Source organism: Equus przewalskii, chromosome 25 (genome assembly GCF_037783145.1).
Source record: "Equus przewalskii isolate Varuska chromosome 25, EquPr2, whole genome shotgun sequence".
NCBI lineage: Eukaryota > Metazoa > Chordata > Mammalia > Perissodactyla > Equidae > Equus > Equus przewalskii.
The window spans coordinates 14,558,961-14,575,322 of NC_091855.1; the positions used below are offsets into that span (position 1 = coordinate 14,558,961).

General features: G+C 55.1%; 1 protein-coding gene across 8 annotated transcripts in view; it reads right to left on the reverse strand.

Moving 5' to 3' along the window:
- Window positions 1–333: 333 nt before the first annotated feature.
- Window positions 334–16,362, reverse strand: part of ACTN1 (actinin alpha 1) — a 95,799-nt gene continuing 79,770 nt past the window's right edge. For 3 of the 8 annotated variants that reach the window (XM_070594113.1, XM_070594118.1, XM_070594117.1), the window contains exons 10-22: window positions 15,908–16,138; window positions 13,901–14,048; window positions 11,115–11,265; window positions 10,217–10,325; window positions 9,590–9,730; window positions 8,574–8,756; window positions 8,143–8,277; window positions 6,800–6,979; window positions 5,709–5,855; window positions 4,659–4,739; window positions 4,103–4,168; window positions 2,675–2,833; window positions 334–1,051 (exon numbers count right to left, since the gene is read on the reverse strand). In XM_070594113.1, coding sequence (XP_070450214.1) covers window positions 893–1,051; window positions 2,675–2,833; window positions 4,103–4,168; window positions 4,659–4,739; window positions 5,709–5,855; window positions 6,800–6,979; window positions 8,143–8,277; window positions 8,574–8,756; window positions 9,590–9,730; window positions 10,217–10,325; window positions 11,115–11,265; window positions 13,901–14,048; window positions 15,908–16,138 — 1,890 coding nt within the window. In that variant the 3' untranslated portion in view covers window positions 334–892. The remainder of the gene's footprint in view (window positions 1,052–2,674; window positions 2,834–4,102; window positions 4,169–4,658; window positions 4,740–5,708; window positions 5,856–6,799; window positions 6,980–8,142; window positions 8,278–8,573; window positions 8,757–9,589; window positions 9,731–10,216; window positions 10,326–11,114; window positions 11,266–13,900; window positions 14,049–15,907; window positions 16,139–16,362) is intronic. The other 5 variants (XM_070594115.1, XM_070594120.1, XM_070594119.1 and 2 more) reach the window with 2 other exon arrangements.

A 16,362-nucleotide genomic window follows, 5' to 3' on the forward strand; every position in this document is an offset into this window, starting at 1 on the left:
TTTAAAGTGACAAAACTCAAGTGTAAGAAGATTGAAGGCACCAGGGTCAAAAATGTCCTCGAGGTGGGGACAGGGCCCCACACCATCCTTGCCCCACACACACTTCTGGGAAACGGTAAGCAAGGACTAAGCTGGGAGCTGTCATGGGCGCATCATTGCTTTAGTACAGTGGGTGCCAAGCAACAAAGTTGTCCACTCTGCAATTTTATCCTGACCCTTTCTAATAGGGAATATTAAAATTTTTAAAAAGTGTGTGCTGATAAAGAGGCTAACCATACCTCTTGACTTAAAAATGAGAAGCCAAGCCACATAAATTCTCTTCCTTAAAAAACAGCCATTTCAAAAGATTTTCTTTAATATCATAAAATATCTTCATGGACAAGTGAGCTAGCAAACACACATGCACCAACGTGCCTTCTGACCAGTTTATCCCTGCCCCAACCCCCACTCCCACATCAAGGCGGACATGAGATTAGAGAAATGAATACAGCAGATGGAACAGATAGAAAAAAAAAAGAAATCGATAAAAAGGATGGAATATAACATTGTGCTTGGTTATTTTCCTATGTCACAACAAAACAAAACATTTCGGTGCAAATAGTTAATTTTTCCTCTTTTCCATTTAAGTCTGGTGGAGAAAAAAATACTTTTTCTATAATAAAATATGTGGTTTTTTAGTTTTTTACTTTTTTTAACGTAACTTTTTTTCTTTTTTGCAGAAAATAATTTGTAAACTGTCACTTCACGGGCAGGGAGGCTCGATGCCACGTGGGGCCCAGCTCGCCCTGGCCGAGGCTGAGCGGAAACCACACCCGGGCGGGGAGGGGGCAGCGGAGGTGCAGGGCGGGCGCTCAGGCGTCGGGGGCGAGGGCGCTGGACCGGCCGGGGCGGGTCAGAGGTCACTCTCGCCGTAGAGCGCCGTGGAGAAGGACATGTAGTCCAGAGCACCAGGCACAGCGTCGGGGCCGGCGTAGGGGGCCATCCGCGCGATGCAGTACTCGGCCTGGTCGGGCGGCAGCTCCCGGCGCAGCTCGTCCATCGTGATATAGTTCTGCGGAGAGAGCGCGGTCAGGGCGGCCTGGCGCCGGGGAACCTCATTTGCGACATTAGGTACCACGTCCCACCCCCATTCTGGCCCCCTCCTCGTACTTCTGGACATTTATACACACACCTATGCACACATCCACACGTGTATGTTACACATGCATATGCATGTATGCGTATACACACACATGAAATATGTTTATTTTAAATCTCATACTTTAACCCGTTTCCAAACTAATTCCAAGGGCTAACTGAACCTATAATAATAACTCAACTGGAGCAGTTATCAGCAGGTAGTTTGGGGGAACATAGCGGGACCCCACAACTGGGCTCCATGGGGTGACATAATTTCAGCAAATTACAATGAACACCCATTTGGGGCATCGCTGCCACAGGCAGCTACCTGAACCATGTTTGCAAAGTGTGGGCCTTCCCCCATCCCAGTGGCTCTGGGCCTGGGCCTCTGCTTTCCCCTGCCTTGGGCTTGCCATGACAGGTCTGCTTGGAAGCTGCTTCTTTTGGGAGCCTGAGGCTCTGGAAGAGCCCACTGAGGGGCTCCAGCCCACAGCTGGGCCCCCAGCTCCCCGCCCAGCTCTGCCAGGGTCCTCTAGGAACCAGTGTGAAGGAGGGGGGCTGCCCTCAGGTCACCCCAAAGTCAGGAGACCGGGCCCCTTTCTGGGCCTCGGAGACCTCTCTCTAAAGCGAGCCACTCCACCTAGGTGGTTTGTGAGGGTCCTTCCACCTCCGAGGTGCTGTGACCCTCACAGGGTGTCCTTGAACTCAACTCAGGCCTTTAGGAACCTCTTCATAGGTTCAGTCTTTACTCCATTATAGATTGAGACGTTACAGAAATTATACTCCCTACCGGCTTTCGCTTTTCGTAACTGAATCTTTTCAGGTCTGAAGAAAGGATGGCATAAGGATCATCCTGTGAATTTCACAGAAAGGAAATCTGGCCTCCGGACTCCTCTCCTCCCTAATTTCCACGGGATGGCTCCTACAGATCCCTGGGCTAGAGATGGTGGTGGGTTTGAGTGACATCCAGGTCCACCAATGATCATCTCAGATAGCCGAGACCTGACCTGGGCCTCTGGTCTCCACAGAGACGGCCTGCTGCATCCCTCCCAATTTTCCACTGTCAGGCGGGGCTTTGCAGAGAGCTGGGGAAATTCAGAAACCTGAGGCTGACTGCTGCTCAGGGTGGAAAAACGAGACCTGCTTCCCTCCTGCTCCCCACAGTCCCTCATGCTGCTTGCCCCCTCCATGCCGTGCCTGTGGCCCAAGAGGATAGAAGGTGAAGTCTGAGCTCTCAGATGGACTTGCCATCACCCAATCACATACTCCAGCCCAATCTACTGCCCTCCACCACCCATCATTTCATCACAAGTACGAAGGAGTCCCTCAGTGACAAGCAATACGCCTGGCAGGGGACCCCATTAAGCTAATAGTGTGTCCTAGCACCTTAGCTGAGCCCAAGGTGTTACAGATATGGGGAGAGGTTGATGGCAGTGAGAGGCCCAATGGGACGGTGGAAGAAGGGGCAGTGGAGGTGCTCACGATCTCCCCTCCAGATCAGCGTCCAGCCAGTGCCTGCCACGCCAACACGGTGCCCACACCACAGCAGACCCACCTTGTCCCCGGCCAGGATCTTGAAGGAAGCCATGACTTGGTCTGCTGTATCTGTGTCGGCCGTCTCACGGGACATAAAGTCGATGAAGGCCTGGAATGTCACTACCCCCAGGCGGTTGGGGTCCACAATGCTCATGATGCGGGCAAATTCTGCCTCTCCCTGGAGAAAAGAGCCAACCCCAGCCCTGTCAGCCTCTCAGCCACGGCCGCTGGGAATCTCTTACCCAGTCAGCCTCTCAGCCATGGCTGCTGGGAATCTCTCACACGGAGCTGAAGCCCCCGGGGGCTCAGAGGAGGCTGAGGCTGTCAGAGCAGCCCCTGACCTAACCTGGGTTGTCCTGAGGGTATGAGAGGGACACAACACCCAACAGTGAAGACCTGGCTCAGGGCTTCCCACCCCCTACACAAGCCTGGGCTCCCCTTGGGGCAATAACGATAATGCTGATAACAATGTTAACAATGACTAACATCCACATAGCATCTACTATACACCAGGTGCTATTCTAAGTGCTGTGTATATTTTAGTTCAGTTAACCCTCACCACAACCATAGGTGGTAGATGTTTATTATTTCCATCTGATTCCCAGATGAGAAACCTAAGGCCCAGACAGGTTGGTGACTTGCCCAAGGTCACCCACAGTAGGTAGTGGAGCTGGGACTGGAACTCAGGCTCTCTGGCTCCACCCCCTGTGCTCTCCTCACCACCCAGCACTTTCTATGTGCCAGACACGTGCACAGCACTCATGTGAGTTCCTTCATTTAACCCTTACCACAGTCCGGCAGGGTTCCCCTCATCTCATCCAGGCCCCCACACTGGTGATGGCAGAGCTGGGCTTACTCCCAGGGTCACTGCCTCTAGAGCCATGCCCTTGGCCCTGCGCTGGGCAGCCCAGGGCTCTGCATTTTGCACCACAGCCCAGGAGTCCCTGGCTGCCTGGCGAAGGCTGCTGCCTGCTCAGAAGGCCTGCAGGAGGGCAGGCAGCTGAGAAGGGTGCAAAGGAGCCCGGGGCCACGGCAGAGGCAGCAGGCTTGGCTGCAGCCATCACCAGGGAAAGGGGAGAAATCGCCATGCCTCGTGTGAGATGAAGCAGAGCCAACCCAAACCTAGGATGTCTAAACCACCAGTCCTGCCTGGTAGCCTTGGGGCCAGCCCAGCCATCCTTGGTGGGAGTGGAAAAGCCCGTCTCCACAGCAAATACCAGAAGACACAGTGGCACAGACTGAGGCGAGAAGGCCAGGCTCCAGGACACACACAGGCCCCGAGGCTAAGGCCGGGTTCAAGGCACCATCTTCCCCAAGGAGAGGAATCTTGAGCGCCCTCTGGGGAGGGCAGCCCCTGGCCTGAGGGCCTCCAGCTTGCCATGGCCAGGACATGGCCTCTCACCAGCTGGCTGCCCCTCACCAGGGCAGAGGATGGGGTTTACATTACCATGTTGTAACCCATGGAGATAAGGCAGGCGCGGAAATCATCCGTGTCCATCATGCCTGTCTTCTTCTGTGGGGCAGTGGCACCAAGACACAAGGAAGGTCAGAGGCGAGAGGAGGAAGGGTCGGCCCGGGGCCAGGAAGACAGGGCACAGAGGGCCGGAGGGGAGGACGAGACGGACGGTTTGGAGGTCAGGAGGGGGAGAGGAACACAGGAGAAAGAGATGCAAATACACATCCGGGGAAAACGTCCACAGGAAGGCGTAAGACGGAGCAGGGAGATGCAAAAATCCGTCCACAGGATGGAGAGCGGTGAGGAGAGAGGAAGGCGGGCACCGAGCAGGTTCCCACGAAAGACAACCGAGGGCAGAGGTCAGAGTAGTAGATGGAGGAGCCCAACACGGGCCCGGAGGGGACAGCAGGAGAGGACGAGCCCCACGGCCCACAGGAAAGGGGAAACAGGGAGATGCAGACAGGGAGAGAAGAGAAAAAGGAGAAACACGCGTTATTTCTCGCCCCGGAGGCCACCCCTGAGCGTGCTCCATGCAGGAGGCGAGTACCTGGGGGTCGTTGCCAATATCATAGCCCAAGCTGATGAGGCAGGCTTTGAATTCCTCGGGACCCAGCGTGCCGGAGTGGTCCTGGGGCCGCCGTGCACCAGGCAGCGAGCCATGCGGTGCCAGGGAGGTGGAGGCCGTGAGGGGAGGGTGGGCCATGCCCCGGGTGGAGGGTGGCGTGTGGGGAGACACAGGACAAAGGCATGCGGGTGGAGAGGGTGAGGGTGAAAGGGGCAGGGGAGGGGGAAATAAAAGTGCACACGGTTAGACACAAGGACAGACGAGGTCCCGAGGGTGCCCTCTCCCCGGCACACGCAGCCCTGCTCCGGGAAGCAGGCCAGAAGGAAGCACGGTGAGCCACGGGGGTGAGAAGCCCCCCAGAAGTGCCCAGCCCCCCTCCAGCCCCCACCCCAGTTTCCATGGGTGCCCCCACCAGGTGCCAGGAGGGCAGTGAAGCAGGCAAGGTGGTGGGCAGCGCCTGACCCCATGCTCCCACCCCATGGGGTCACCCCGAAGCCCTAGGGCACTGGGAGGGGAGCTCACATAACCCGGCCTGTCCCAGGGCTGGGACGAGAACCCAGAACTGACAACTCTGACATCCGCCACAGAGGGTCCCAAAGACGGCCCCTGGGGGTAGGGGTGGGTAGGAGGGAGCCTCTGCTCCTCTGTCCTGAGGCAGAGGTGAGGGCCAGTCCCCACAGCCAGGGGCAGCAGGCCTTCACTTGAGGCTGTGGCAGCCTTGCTCCTAAGGGTTGACTCCTCATGTTAGGAGAGCAAGGGTCAGGGGTCAAGGGTCCTCGCTCTACCCACAATAGGAGCACTCTCTCCAGGAAAGCAGAGAAGCTGGTGGGACACCAGGACTGGCTTTCCAAGGCCGGCTTCATGCGGTGCAGGGAGTCAGGGCAGGCTGACGGCCTCTCCCTCCTCCTCCTCCTCACTTGCCCAGGAACCGGGCCCAGCATGGCTGCGTACACCCTGGCAGTGCCCTCCAGGGCCCTTGGGCAGGGGCTGGGAGCTGCTCTAAGAAGCAAGAGCAGGGGGTGGGGCTCTCACCCGATCAAAGTGGTTGAAGGAGGCCCGGAACTCATTCATCTGCTCCTGGCTGATGCCCTTGGCATCCCGGGTCAGGATTTGGTTCTCCACCTCATTGATGGTCCTGGCTATGGTGGTGAGGAGCTGCTCCCAGCCCACGCGGATGTGCTGCAGGTGGGCGAGGGGCCTGTCAGCAAAGGGGCCCCAGGCCTGGACCCAGGCTGCCCCTGCCCAGCCCTTCCCCTGACCATCCAAATGTCTAAAGTAATCAAATTCAGCCTTCCTTTCGGATTCACAGTGTCAGCAGAGGCAGGGGAACCAGCACAAGATCCCAGGACAGAGGACCCAGATGATGAAGCACGGCACAGTGGTGGCCTCTGCCTGGGACAGCAGAGACCAGACCTGCCAGCGTGGGTCACCTCAGGGAGGAGGGCAAATTTGGTAGTTGGGAAGATTAAAGGACAAAAAATTGGGGAATTCTCTGAACCTCCAAAGCCATAACCACACATGCATGCCTTCAAGGTCAAAACCCGCGTTTAGAATGAGGATGCCAGGGCCGAGTGGTTAAGTTCACGTGCTCCGCTTCAGCGGTCCAGGGTTTCGCCGGTTCGAATCCTGGGCGTGGACATGGCACTGCTCATCAGGCCACGCTGAGGCGACATGCCATGTACCACAACTAGAAGGACCCACAACTAAAAATATACAACTATGTAACTGGGGGGATTTGGGGAGAAAAAGGAAAAACAAAATCTTTCTAAAAAAAAAAAAAAAAAAGAATGCGGGTGCCTAAGGCAGGTTTGGACACCAACATCAGAATCACTGGGTGCTTGTTAAAAATTTACATTCCTGAGCCCCACCCCAGACCTAGTGAGTCAAATTCTGGAGAGGGGCCCTGGAAACCCTATCTTAACAAGCTCCATGGGAAATTCAGAAGGCACTGAGGACCCAGAGCTCCAGCGGGGAGATGCTGGTATTCCTCCACCCACTTTATACTCCTCCTAGGACCAGTCCCCTTGGAAGATGGGTAACTGCCCCCTGCACCAGCCCAGGAGCAGGGAGCAGAAGGGGACCCAGGGCTCCCTCCCCAGAGAAGCGAGGCTGGCGCTGCCCACCTCCATAGTGTAGTTGGTGTGCTTGTTGTCGAAAATGAGCGCCTCCTGGATGAGCTGGTGGTCGCCCTCAAGCTGGTCGATCTTGGGCTTGTAGTTGACAATGCTCTTCTCATACTGTCGCAGGTGGCTGAGCTGGTCCTCCAGGGTCCCGTGCATCTCGATGGAGATCCTCCCGATCTCCTGCTCACCCAGGAAGGAGGCCCTTGTCAGACCACCCCACTCTGTGCCCCTGGGGTGGGGACTGAGGCCCCAGGTCAATGGTCAACCCCTCAGATGACTCAGTTCCCACCCCAGCACTAGGGAGCCCACGAGTGGTAATTAGTAAGCCTGGAGCAAGAAATATACAGCAGGGGTGAGCCTTGGCATGGAATAGCATCATGGAGGGGTATGACAAGCATTGCTATTCATCACCGGATGAAATGCCTCCTGTCTCTTGGGTACCTCTCTTCAGGAAGGGGATGCAAGGTCAGCTGTTAACCTAAATGTTCACTCTTCTGCTTGCTATTCAAACTCCCTTCTCGAGCCTATTCCCAAGCATCGTCCATCTCAGGGACCCCTACTGTGCCCATGAGCCAGGTTCTTCACAGGCTCAGCGGACCTGGCTTACTCTCAGTGGCCTGAGAGTGGACTGAGTTCTGCTCCTGGGATGCCTGCCTTGGCCCACCACATTCCCACCCATGTCCGTGGGCCAGGCCTAGTCCCTGTTTCTGTCTGTCCATCCATGTAAATGAACCTTGTTTGTGAAAGCACTCTCTGTGCTCAATTCAATCCAGCAAATATTTCTTGAGCACCTACTATGTGCAATGTGCTAAACAGGCAGGGGTAGAGTGCAGGGGAGACACAGACGTGAACTCGACCTGGGCTCTGACCTCAAGGAGCTCAGAGGGACACCACGCTCTCAGCCAAGTGGTGTCCCTTTTCTGATCCATACAATTTTGCAAAAAATTCCACCCTTGCCCGAGGTTCTGTTCTCTCTGGGAGGATCATGTTCTTTGACCAAGCTCACGGCTCAGGAGCAGCAGGAATGGAGAAAGGGAGACCTGGTCAGCCAGATAAGCCCAAACGGTAAACCACGTCAGCCAGAAAGAGAAAACACTTTCTCGTGTGGCTCCTTAGCACTGTCCCTGTGTTGGTCTTTGCTCCCAAACCAGACTCTGGGATCAACCCACAGGCCTTCCCTGCAAAGGCTACACACCCCTCTGCAGGGCAGCAGACCAGTCACGGGCTCAGGACCCACAGTCCTCCATGGCTCCCACCCCGGAGGAGACAAGGCAAGCCTTTCTGTTGGGATGGTGCTGAGAAGGCCTGGAAGCCCCATCTCAGCCTCCCGTGACAGGACTCACCTCCATCTTGGTCTGGATCCAGGGCCCAATGACGTTAGCCTGGGCCCCAAACTGCTTACGTAGCCTCTCATTGTGCTGCTGGCGGGCATGCTCCTCCGTCAGGGCCTGGTCCCTCCGAGGCACCAGCTGCCGTACCTGGGGTGGGAACAATCATGGGACACTGGGGACAGGCCAGCCACCTGCCTCATATTTCAGATGAGGAAATGGAGGACTCGTGAAGGAGAGGGGCCGGTCAGTAATAGAACAGAGTAAAGATGTTAACTTGATCCAGAAACTCAGTCATTCATTAACTTGACAGATGAGTGTTTATTATGTGACAACCAAAAAACCAAAATCAATGAAAATCAATCAACCAAAAAAGAGACCAAAATCTCTGCCCTAATGAAACTTACAGTGGTTCAGCCAATGCCTCACCCAGCCCTCAAACTCACATGGTCCCATTTGCCGTTGATCTCCTGAGGCGTGATGGTTGTGTAGGGGTTGGTGCCTGCCATGTTGACATGGTAGGTCTGTACAATCTTGGACACCTCATTGTGGATGCCCAGGATGGCCAGGCGCTCCTTGTCGGCATCAGGGAGGGTGGCTTTGAACTGCTCGTGGGCTGTGGTCAGTCCCTGGACAGAGATGGGGATGCAGAAGCACAGTGACTGGGAGGGACTGGTGCCTCTCGTGAGCAAGATGAGCAAAGGCAGCCCTGCACGGCCCGGGCAGAGGCGGGTGGAAGGGCCCCGGGAAGCCCGGCCCCACACCAGCTGGGAGACCAGGAGGCATCAACCAAGGATGCTCACGGCTGAGGACCAGCACGGCTGGGCCAGCCATGGGAAGGCAGGCAGAGCCATCACAGTAGCAGTGTCATCCTTGGGGCTGGTGAAGTTGGCAGCAACCCCCTTGGGCATTCACCACCCCAAAGTCAGGTCAGGGACAAAGCCCGAAGTCTGCTCCCCAAGTAACCTCCCCCAACATATACTTCCTCAGCACTTTACAAAACCTTTTCAATCTAACACTCTATAACTATAGAAAAGGGCAAGAAAGCTGTTTTTTGATATAAAACAAGCTCCAAGATAACTGTTAAATTAAAAATAAAGGTTGAGAATACGGTATATGATAAAAGCTACTTTTTGTGTAAAAAAAGGGTGCAGGGAAGAACATGTTAATAAATAAATATCTTTGCTTGCATATGCAGAGACTGTGAGGTCATATGGCTTCCCTTTGGGGAGGGGCATGAGAGATGGGGGACAAGGGCAACTTACTGTATATCCTTATCTTTTAGATTCTATACTACGTGCATGTATCACCTAGTCAAAATAAATAAAATGCGAACCTTTCGAAGCTATAAAATCTTTGGGATGCTAGCCCTCTGTCCTCTCCCCACGGGGCAGTCCTGAGGAGTGTGACTCGACGAGTGTGGGCCGTGGGGGGGGGGGGGGGCCGCCGGGCTGCAGCACACCTGGATCTCCTCGATGGTGTGCACGATGAAGGTGTCCTGCAGGTCCTCCATGGCCCCCTCCATCCAGTTGTTGAAGGGCGCAGCCCGCTTGGCATACTCCAGGTACAGCTGGTCAATGGTCTCCAGCAGTTTCTCTGTCCGCTGGGAGTGCCAAATGGGGTGAGGTGGGGAGCCATTTAGCAGTCATATCCAGACTACCCCCTCATCCCAAGAGCCCCCTGGCCAGCCCCAAGGGGTCCAGGTCTGCACGTCCCAAACTAACTCAGGCAGAAAGAACAGGCTTTTTCTGGGGCACTGGTTCTTAATGCATGGTGTACGGACCACCCCAGATTAGAATCACCCGGCCTGGCCCCCAGTCTGGTCTGTAGAATAGGAAAGTTCTCAAACGGCTGGGGTTGGGCTAAGTGCACTAACTCAGGAGGATGAGATATGGTTAGGACAAAAGAGCAAGCATCACCATGGGGAAAAGCCGAAACCCAGTGCCAGAGTGAACTTCCCAGTCAGGCCAGGGCCTGGGGAGGTTGGGGAACACAGGGGAGCCTTTGAGCCCAGGCAAAGGGAGTCATGAAGCAGAAGGAGCACACAGAGCTGCGGGAGGCAGGCCTCCATCTCCCTTGGGGCCTTCACCTCCAGAGCTTCCCTCCGCTTCTGGGTCAGGGCCCCCAGGTTGTCCCACTGGTCACAGATCTTTTGGCACCGGGCGTTGACACTGGGTGAGTCGTAATAGTCCAGCTCACTGGGAGGGAAGACACAGGAAGAGTAGGTGACCCAGGTGACCTCTGTGGTCTGCCCTCCTCTCCCTGGGGCTGGGGGCGCTTGCTAGTGGTGCTGGGAGGTCAGGTGTGCTCACTTCATCAAGACCTTCCAGGCGCCCCCCACCCCATCCCCAACTCCTGGGCTTTCAGGAGACTGCTTGGGGGAGACCAGTGAAGCCTAGTTCTCCTTTCCAAGGGCCCCCACCACAACCTTGGCTGGAGGCAATGCCAGTCTTGACTCCAATGCCCAATGGCAGGGAGATGCTGAGGCCCAGCGAGAGCTTAGCGCCAAGACTTGTCATCCTCTCATCCTGTACTACTAGTTACAATGAGAACCCAAGGCCTGGGGGCCAGCCCCGTGGCTGAGCAGTTAAAGTTCTACACATTCCATTTTGCTGGCCTGGGGTTCATGGGTTCGGATTCCGGGTGTGGACCTACTCCACTCATCAGCCACGCTGTGGAGGCATCTCACATACAAAATAGAGGAAGACTGGCACAGATGTTAGGTCAGGTCTAATCTTCCTCAAGCGAAAATAGAGGAAGACTGGCAACACATGTTAGCTCAGGGCAAATCTTGCTCAAAAAAAAAAAAGAACCAAAGGCCTGCAACAGAAAGGGCCATAGGCTCATTCTCCACTGGCGGAGGTTCTCAGTCTTCTTTACTGACCACCTGCCTGCCAAGGCACCTGGCTATACCCACCCTCCTCACTTTTCACAGCCACACCCCCATCTCCCACAGCAGCCCCAGCCCATCACTGGGCCACGCCTACTTGAGCTCCTGTGCAATGGCAGCAATCTGCTCCACACGGTCCTGGTGGGCGGCCAGGTCGCTCTCGAAGGCCTCATGCTTCTTGAGCAGGGCCTTGATCTCTGACAGGGTGGCCGTCTCGTAGTCCTTCTGCCGCAGCATGGCCTCTTTGCCTGGTTCAGGGAGAGGCAGTACAAGGCTGAGCAGAAGCTGGGAGGCCCCATCTTCTTGGCCCCAACCATCCACCCCCTCAGGACTCCAGGAGCTCCACTCCCAGAGTACACGCCAAGGAGATGTCCACCGTGCAGTGACCTGCAGTTTGAGAAAGCAGATGTGCAACCAGAACACCCACTGCAGGGCAGGGCAGGAAACTCACCATTTCCATGGGGCCTGCACAGGGCCATTAGGAGTGCTTAGGTGTGGATGCAATGCAAGACTACGTGGGAACACCAGGGCATAATGTTAACTCAATGAACAGCAGGAAACAACGCTCTAGGCCCTGTGGTCTAACCAGGAAAAAGCCAGCCAAGCACCCCAGGATGCTCCCTCTTCAGAGTTTCTCTATTTACAGTTGCTAGTCCCCAGCAGCCTTGCCAGGACCCCCTCCCAGTTCCTCTCAGTGTGGTCAAAACGTCCCACACACTCTGCATGTAAGCCATTGGTGACCAGAGCCCTCTCTGACCATCAGGCGCACTGCCCTCTCTCTTCAGGGCTGGGCAGGGCTCACATTTCTTGGATTTCTGTTTCCTGGGAGGAAAATGGAATGAGAAATGACCCCCTGGAACCGCTGTTAGATGAGGATGTTCACCAGCTGCCTTGTGAAGCGACTGGCACAGGACAGGGGCTGGCCTTCTCACACGCCCACCCTTGCACACGCACACTGTTCACGCCCGTCACACATGCTCATCCCCTCAGTAAATGAGCCTGGGCTGTGAGGCTGAGAGCTGTGCCCAATATAGCACTTCTTTCCCTCTCTCGCCTCGTTTTTAAGTCAGAATAGTAAAATGACAAGTTTAGGAAAAAAATATAGATGAGCCTCTTTAGTTCTCGGTCTTTCCCCATATGGATGTTGAGTTAAAACCACAGGGGATATATAAATTATGTTTCCAGCAGCACATCACCAGAGTTTCTACTTCGGCTCCGTGGCCTCCTATGTGCCACTCCGATAGCTACGGAACATTCCGCCGCATGGCTGAACCACTGTCGGCGTAAGCACTTGCCGCCCTCCTGTGGGGCATGCCGGCCCTGGGCTTGCACTGTTGCAGATGGTCCCACTGCAAACATCTCCAGGCACAGGACCTCCTCCGTGTTATGGTTAATTCTTTAGACAGTCTCAAGAAATGGAATTCTTGGGTCAGTGAGCAATAACCTTGTGAGGTGTAAATACATGTAGCCAGATTGCTTTGTCCAGAGGTTGTGCTGGCATCTACCGCTGGCACGCCAGCACTTCTCATGCCCTTGCTGGGCTGGCAAGCAGACGGGGCCAGTCCTTCTCTGTACCTTTCCGTGAGCTATTCCTTGGCCCCAGAGAGGAGACGACAGAAGCTGTAGGTGAACCAGTGCAACCTCCACCATCCCCTTCCACTCTGCACCATCCACGCCTGGATACATAACTCCATACACACACAGTGGAGGGTGGGCAGCAACCTCAAGTCATTGTGTACAAAGCCCAGCGTGTGTACTTACAACAGGCAGCTGAAGCCAACCCCCTTGGCTGAGTCAAGGGCACTCCAATCCCCTCCCTAGCCAGGTAGCCACAGAGTGTAGCCAACCCCCCCTTGTCTCCAGCCTAAGGTCTGAGGAGCACAACAGAGCTGAGTCGGGGAGTCTGAGGGCACTGAGCTCCACCAGCCAGTGGGGTCTGCCCCAGGGGCTCCAGCTGGCATGGACTCAGGGCCCTAGGATTTGGGCAGTCCATGCCCCTCTCCAGCCCCGACCTGGGTTCTGAGGAAGATTTCTAGGAATGATTTTCTCTCTTTGCAGTTAACCTTAGCAGCCAACAAGCAGATACTACACGTGGCCCCACGTGCCTCCAGGTCAGAGTAAGGGAGACACACATGTGCTAAGGCAAGCGTTCTAGGTCACTATAACTGGGGGGCAGAAAAAGGAAGAGGAAGGCAGTGGAGGAAAAACACCCATGGCTACCATTTACCGAGTGCATTCCACGTGCTGGGCACTCAACTAAGCATAAAACATAGTTAGGACATTTAAGCCTATGACAACCCTTTGAAGGGGGTACTGAGTTGGACAGTGTCCCATTCTACCTCACTTCAACCTAGAACCTCAGAACCTGACCTTATTTGGAAATAGGGTCTTTGCAGATGTAATTAGTTAAGACAAGTCATACTGGATTAGGGTGGGCCCTAAATCCAATGATGAGAGTCTTTATTAGAAAAAGGAGAGGGCGATTTCAGTCACAGAGACACAGAGAAGCAGTCATGTGGAGACGGAGGCAGAGACTGGAGTGATGCTGCTCAAGCGAAGGAACCCCAAGGACTGTCAGCAACCACCAGATGCCAGGAAGAAGCATGGGATGGGGTCCCCCTCACAGCCTCCAGAAGGAGCCAACCTTGCCGGCCCATGCTTCTTCCTATGAGGCTGACACTATTATTATCCCCACTTTACAGATGAGGAAACTGAGGCAACCCAAAGACTGATGAATTTGCCTAATGTCAAGGAACTGGTAAGAGACAAAAGGAACACAAAACTAACAAAAGGCAAGAAAAGAAAGGAGGTGCAGCTGGTGGCTGGGTTCGGGGAACATGAAAGCCAGGCCCTTGGGAAGGCAGCAGGCTGGGCTGGCCTTACCGTCCGTCCAGGCCTCGTGGATGGAGGCCTTCTGCCGGAACTTCTCTGCCAGGTGGTCCAGCCGCTCCAGCCGCCGGATCTCATTCAGGAGCCACTCCTCATAGCCCTTCTCTGCCTGCTCCAGGCAGCCCCAGGCGTTGTTGATGTCCTGAGGGGACGGGAGGCACAGGGTCAGCTCCACTTGGCCCCTGAGACCCCCACAGCTGCTCTGTGCCTTCCAGGAGCCTCCTCCCCATCTCAGCCATACCCACTCAGCCCCCACTGTTATTTCCCTGGGCCCCCAAGGCATCCGGCTTCTTGGGCAGGGAGTGGAGCTGAGTCCACATGGGCCACCCAGCTGTGGGGCTCTGGGTGTGCAGCCCCACAGGGAAAGAGCCCAAGGCCTTCTGTGGCCCAGGACTGGCTTCTGACAGGATTTCCGACCAATCAGAGAGGTTGTAGGACCAGCCAGGCAAACAGAGCAACGAATTGAATGGGGCAAGCAGCCTCCCCAACGTTTTCTGGATCCTCTCATGGGCTCTGGCCTCTGGGAAGTAGCCTGGGAGCTTTAGGGACCCTGGCCTGGGCGAGCCGGGCAAGAGTCTGAGGATAGTGACAGATGCTGAGCACAAACCCATAGCCCTCCAGACAGGAAACCACCGACAGGGCCACCCCCTACAGTTTGCACAAGGGCATCCTCTGGGCAGCAACTGGGACTGAAGCCAGCCTGCGTGCTGCCCTGGTCCCCACCATGTGCCTGGGGGCCAGCCTGCACCCGCCCAGAGGAGGGGACATTTTTTCTAACCCGCACAGAGACTCTCCGGCTAGCAAAAGCTCTGGCCAGCTAAAAACTGCTGATTCAGCCCCGGAGCCCAGGAAAGGACCACACTTGCCTAGACTGCATACACTACGTCAAGGGCCTCCTTTCTCTCCTCCGGGTTCCTGGGTCCTGCGTCCTCCCACTGCTGTTCGCATGCTCCTCCCATTCCCTCGCGTCCCCGCCTGCTATGCCACGTCCTCCCATTACTCTCATTTCAAAGGACAAAAGCTTTATGCTCATCAATTTTAAACTTTTCTTTTGCATGTTTCTCTGGCTCATAAACTTTCTCCCTGAAGAGGGAGGAATAACAAAAATTGACATAAATGAAGAGTATATAACAACATGCAAAGTTGGTCACAATATAAGTTTAGTTGTTTTAAAAAGCAGCTTATTAAATAAAACCTGCTTTAGGATTACCTTAAAAATTATGTTTATATAGAAAGACTAAAAAACTCTTTTCCAAAAAAATGTTTAAGTTGATACTGGGTAGTAAGATTATGAGTAATTTCCATTTTCTATATTTCGCTTATTTCTATCTTTGAAATATCCTACCACAAAAATCTATTACTTGTTTAAGGTAATAGGTTTTTTTTTTTAAGTGCTTCAACAAGATTCCATGGAAGCAAGAATGATCTTTTTTTTTTTCTGCTTTTTCTCCCCAAATGCCCCCAGTACATAGTTGTATATTTTCGTTGTGGGTCCTTCAAGTTGTGGCATGTGGGACGCTGCCCCAGCGTGGCCCGACGAGCAATGCCCAGAATCAGAACCAGCGAAACCCTGGGCCACCAAAGCAGAGTGTGCGAACTTAACCACTCGGCCACAGGGCCGCCCCTATGGAAGTAAGAATGATCTTTATTGCTATTGAGTTACGCCCTGTTTGGTTCAATGTGTCAAAAGCCATTTTGTTTGCAAAGATGATTTTTTGAGGATCAGGGGGAAGCTGGCAGTGCTGGGGAGGTCTGGGGTGGATGTTCAGGGGTCTGGAGGGACCCCTGACCCAGTCTGGTCAGGAGAGAAGCCGCCCACCACAGCTGAATGGGGGCTCCAGCCTGGGTGGTACCCTGGAAGGGAGAGATGATATCGAGAGCAGTGCATGCAGGTAGAGCCAAACCTGGCTCCGCCCACGACGCAGCACCTGACCATGACCATGAGCAGGTCAGAGCCAGATGCAGTCTCGGCTGGGGGACCGGGCTTGCCCCCATGCTCACCGAGACCATCCTGCCCTCGGAGGGCATGAAGGCGGGGCGGTTGCTGAGGCGCAGCTTGGTCTGCAGTGTGTTGAAGTTGATCTCCAGCTGGCACTTCTCCTGCACCTTGGGCGGCTTGTGCAGGCGCCGGTAGTCACGGAAGTCCTCCAGCTTCTGCTGCATGGCGTGCATGGTGTTCTCGGGCGCCCGGTTCTCCAGCCAGGGGATGGTGCGGCGGATCCACTCCAGCAGCTGCAAGCGGAAGGGGAAGATGCTGGGAGGGAGGACAAGGGCCGGCTTCCCTCTCTTCCCGCCAGCCCTTCCCACACAGGGGGCTTCAGGGAGGCGTCTCTCCTGACAGCACACTCTCCCCAATTACCACCCTAGGTCATTCTGGGGCCACAAGGCCAGGTTCTAGGGTGCCCCCTCTGAGAATCACAGACATCATGAAGCCTGGCCACTAGGCTACGTTAACT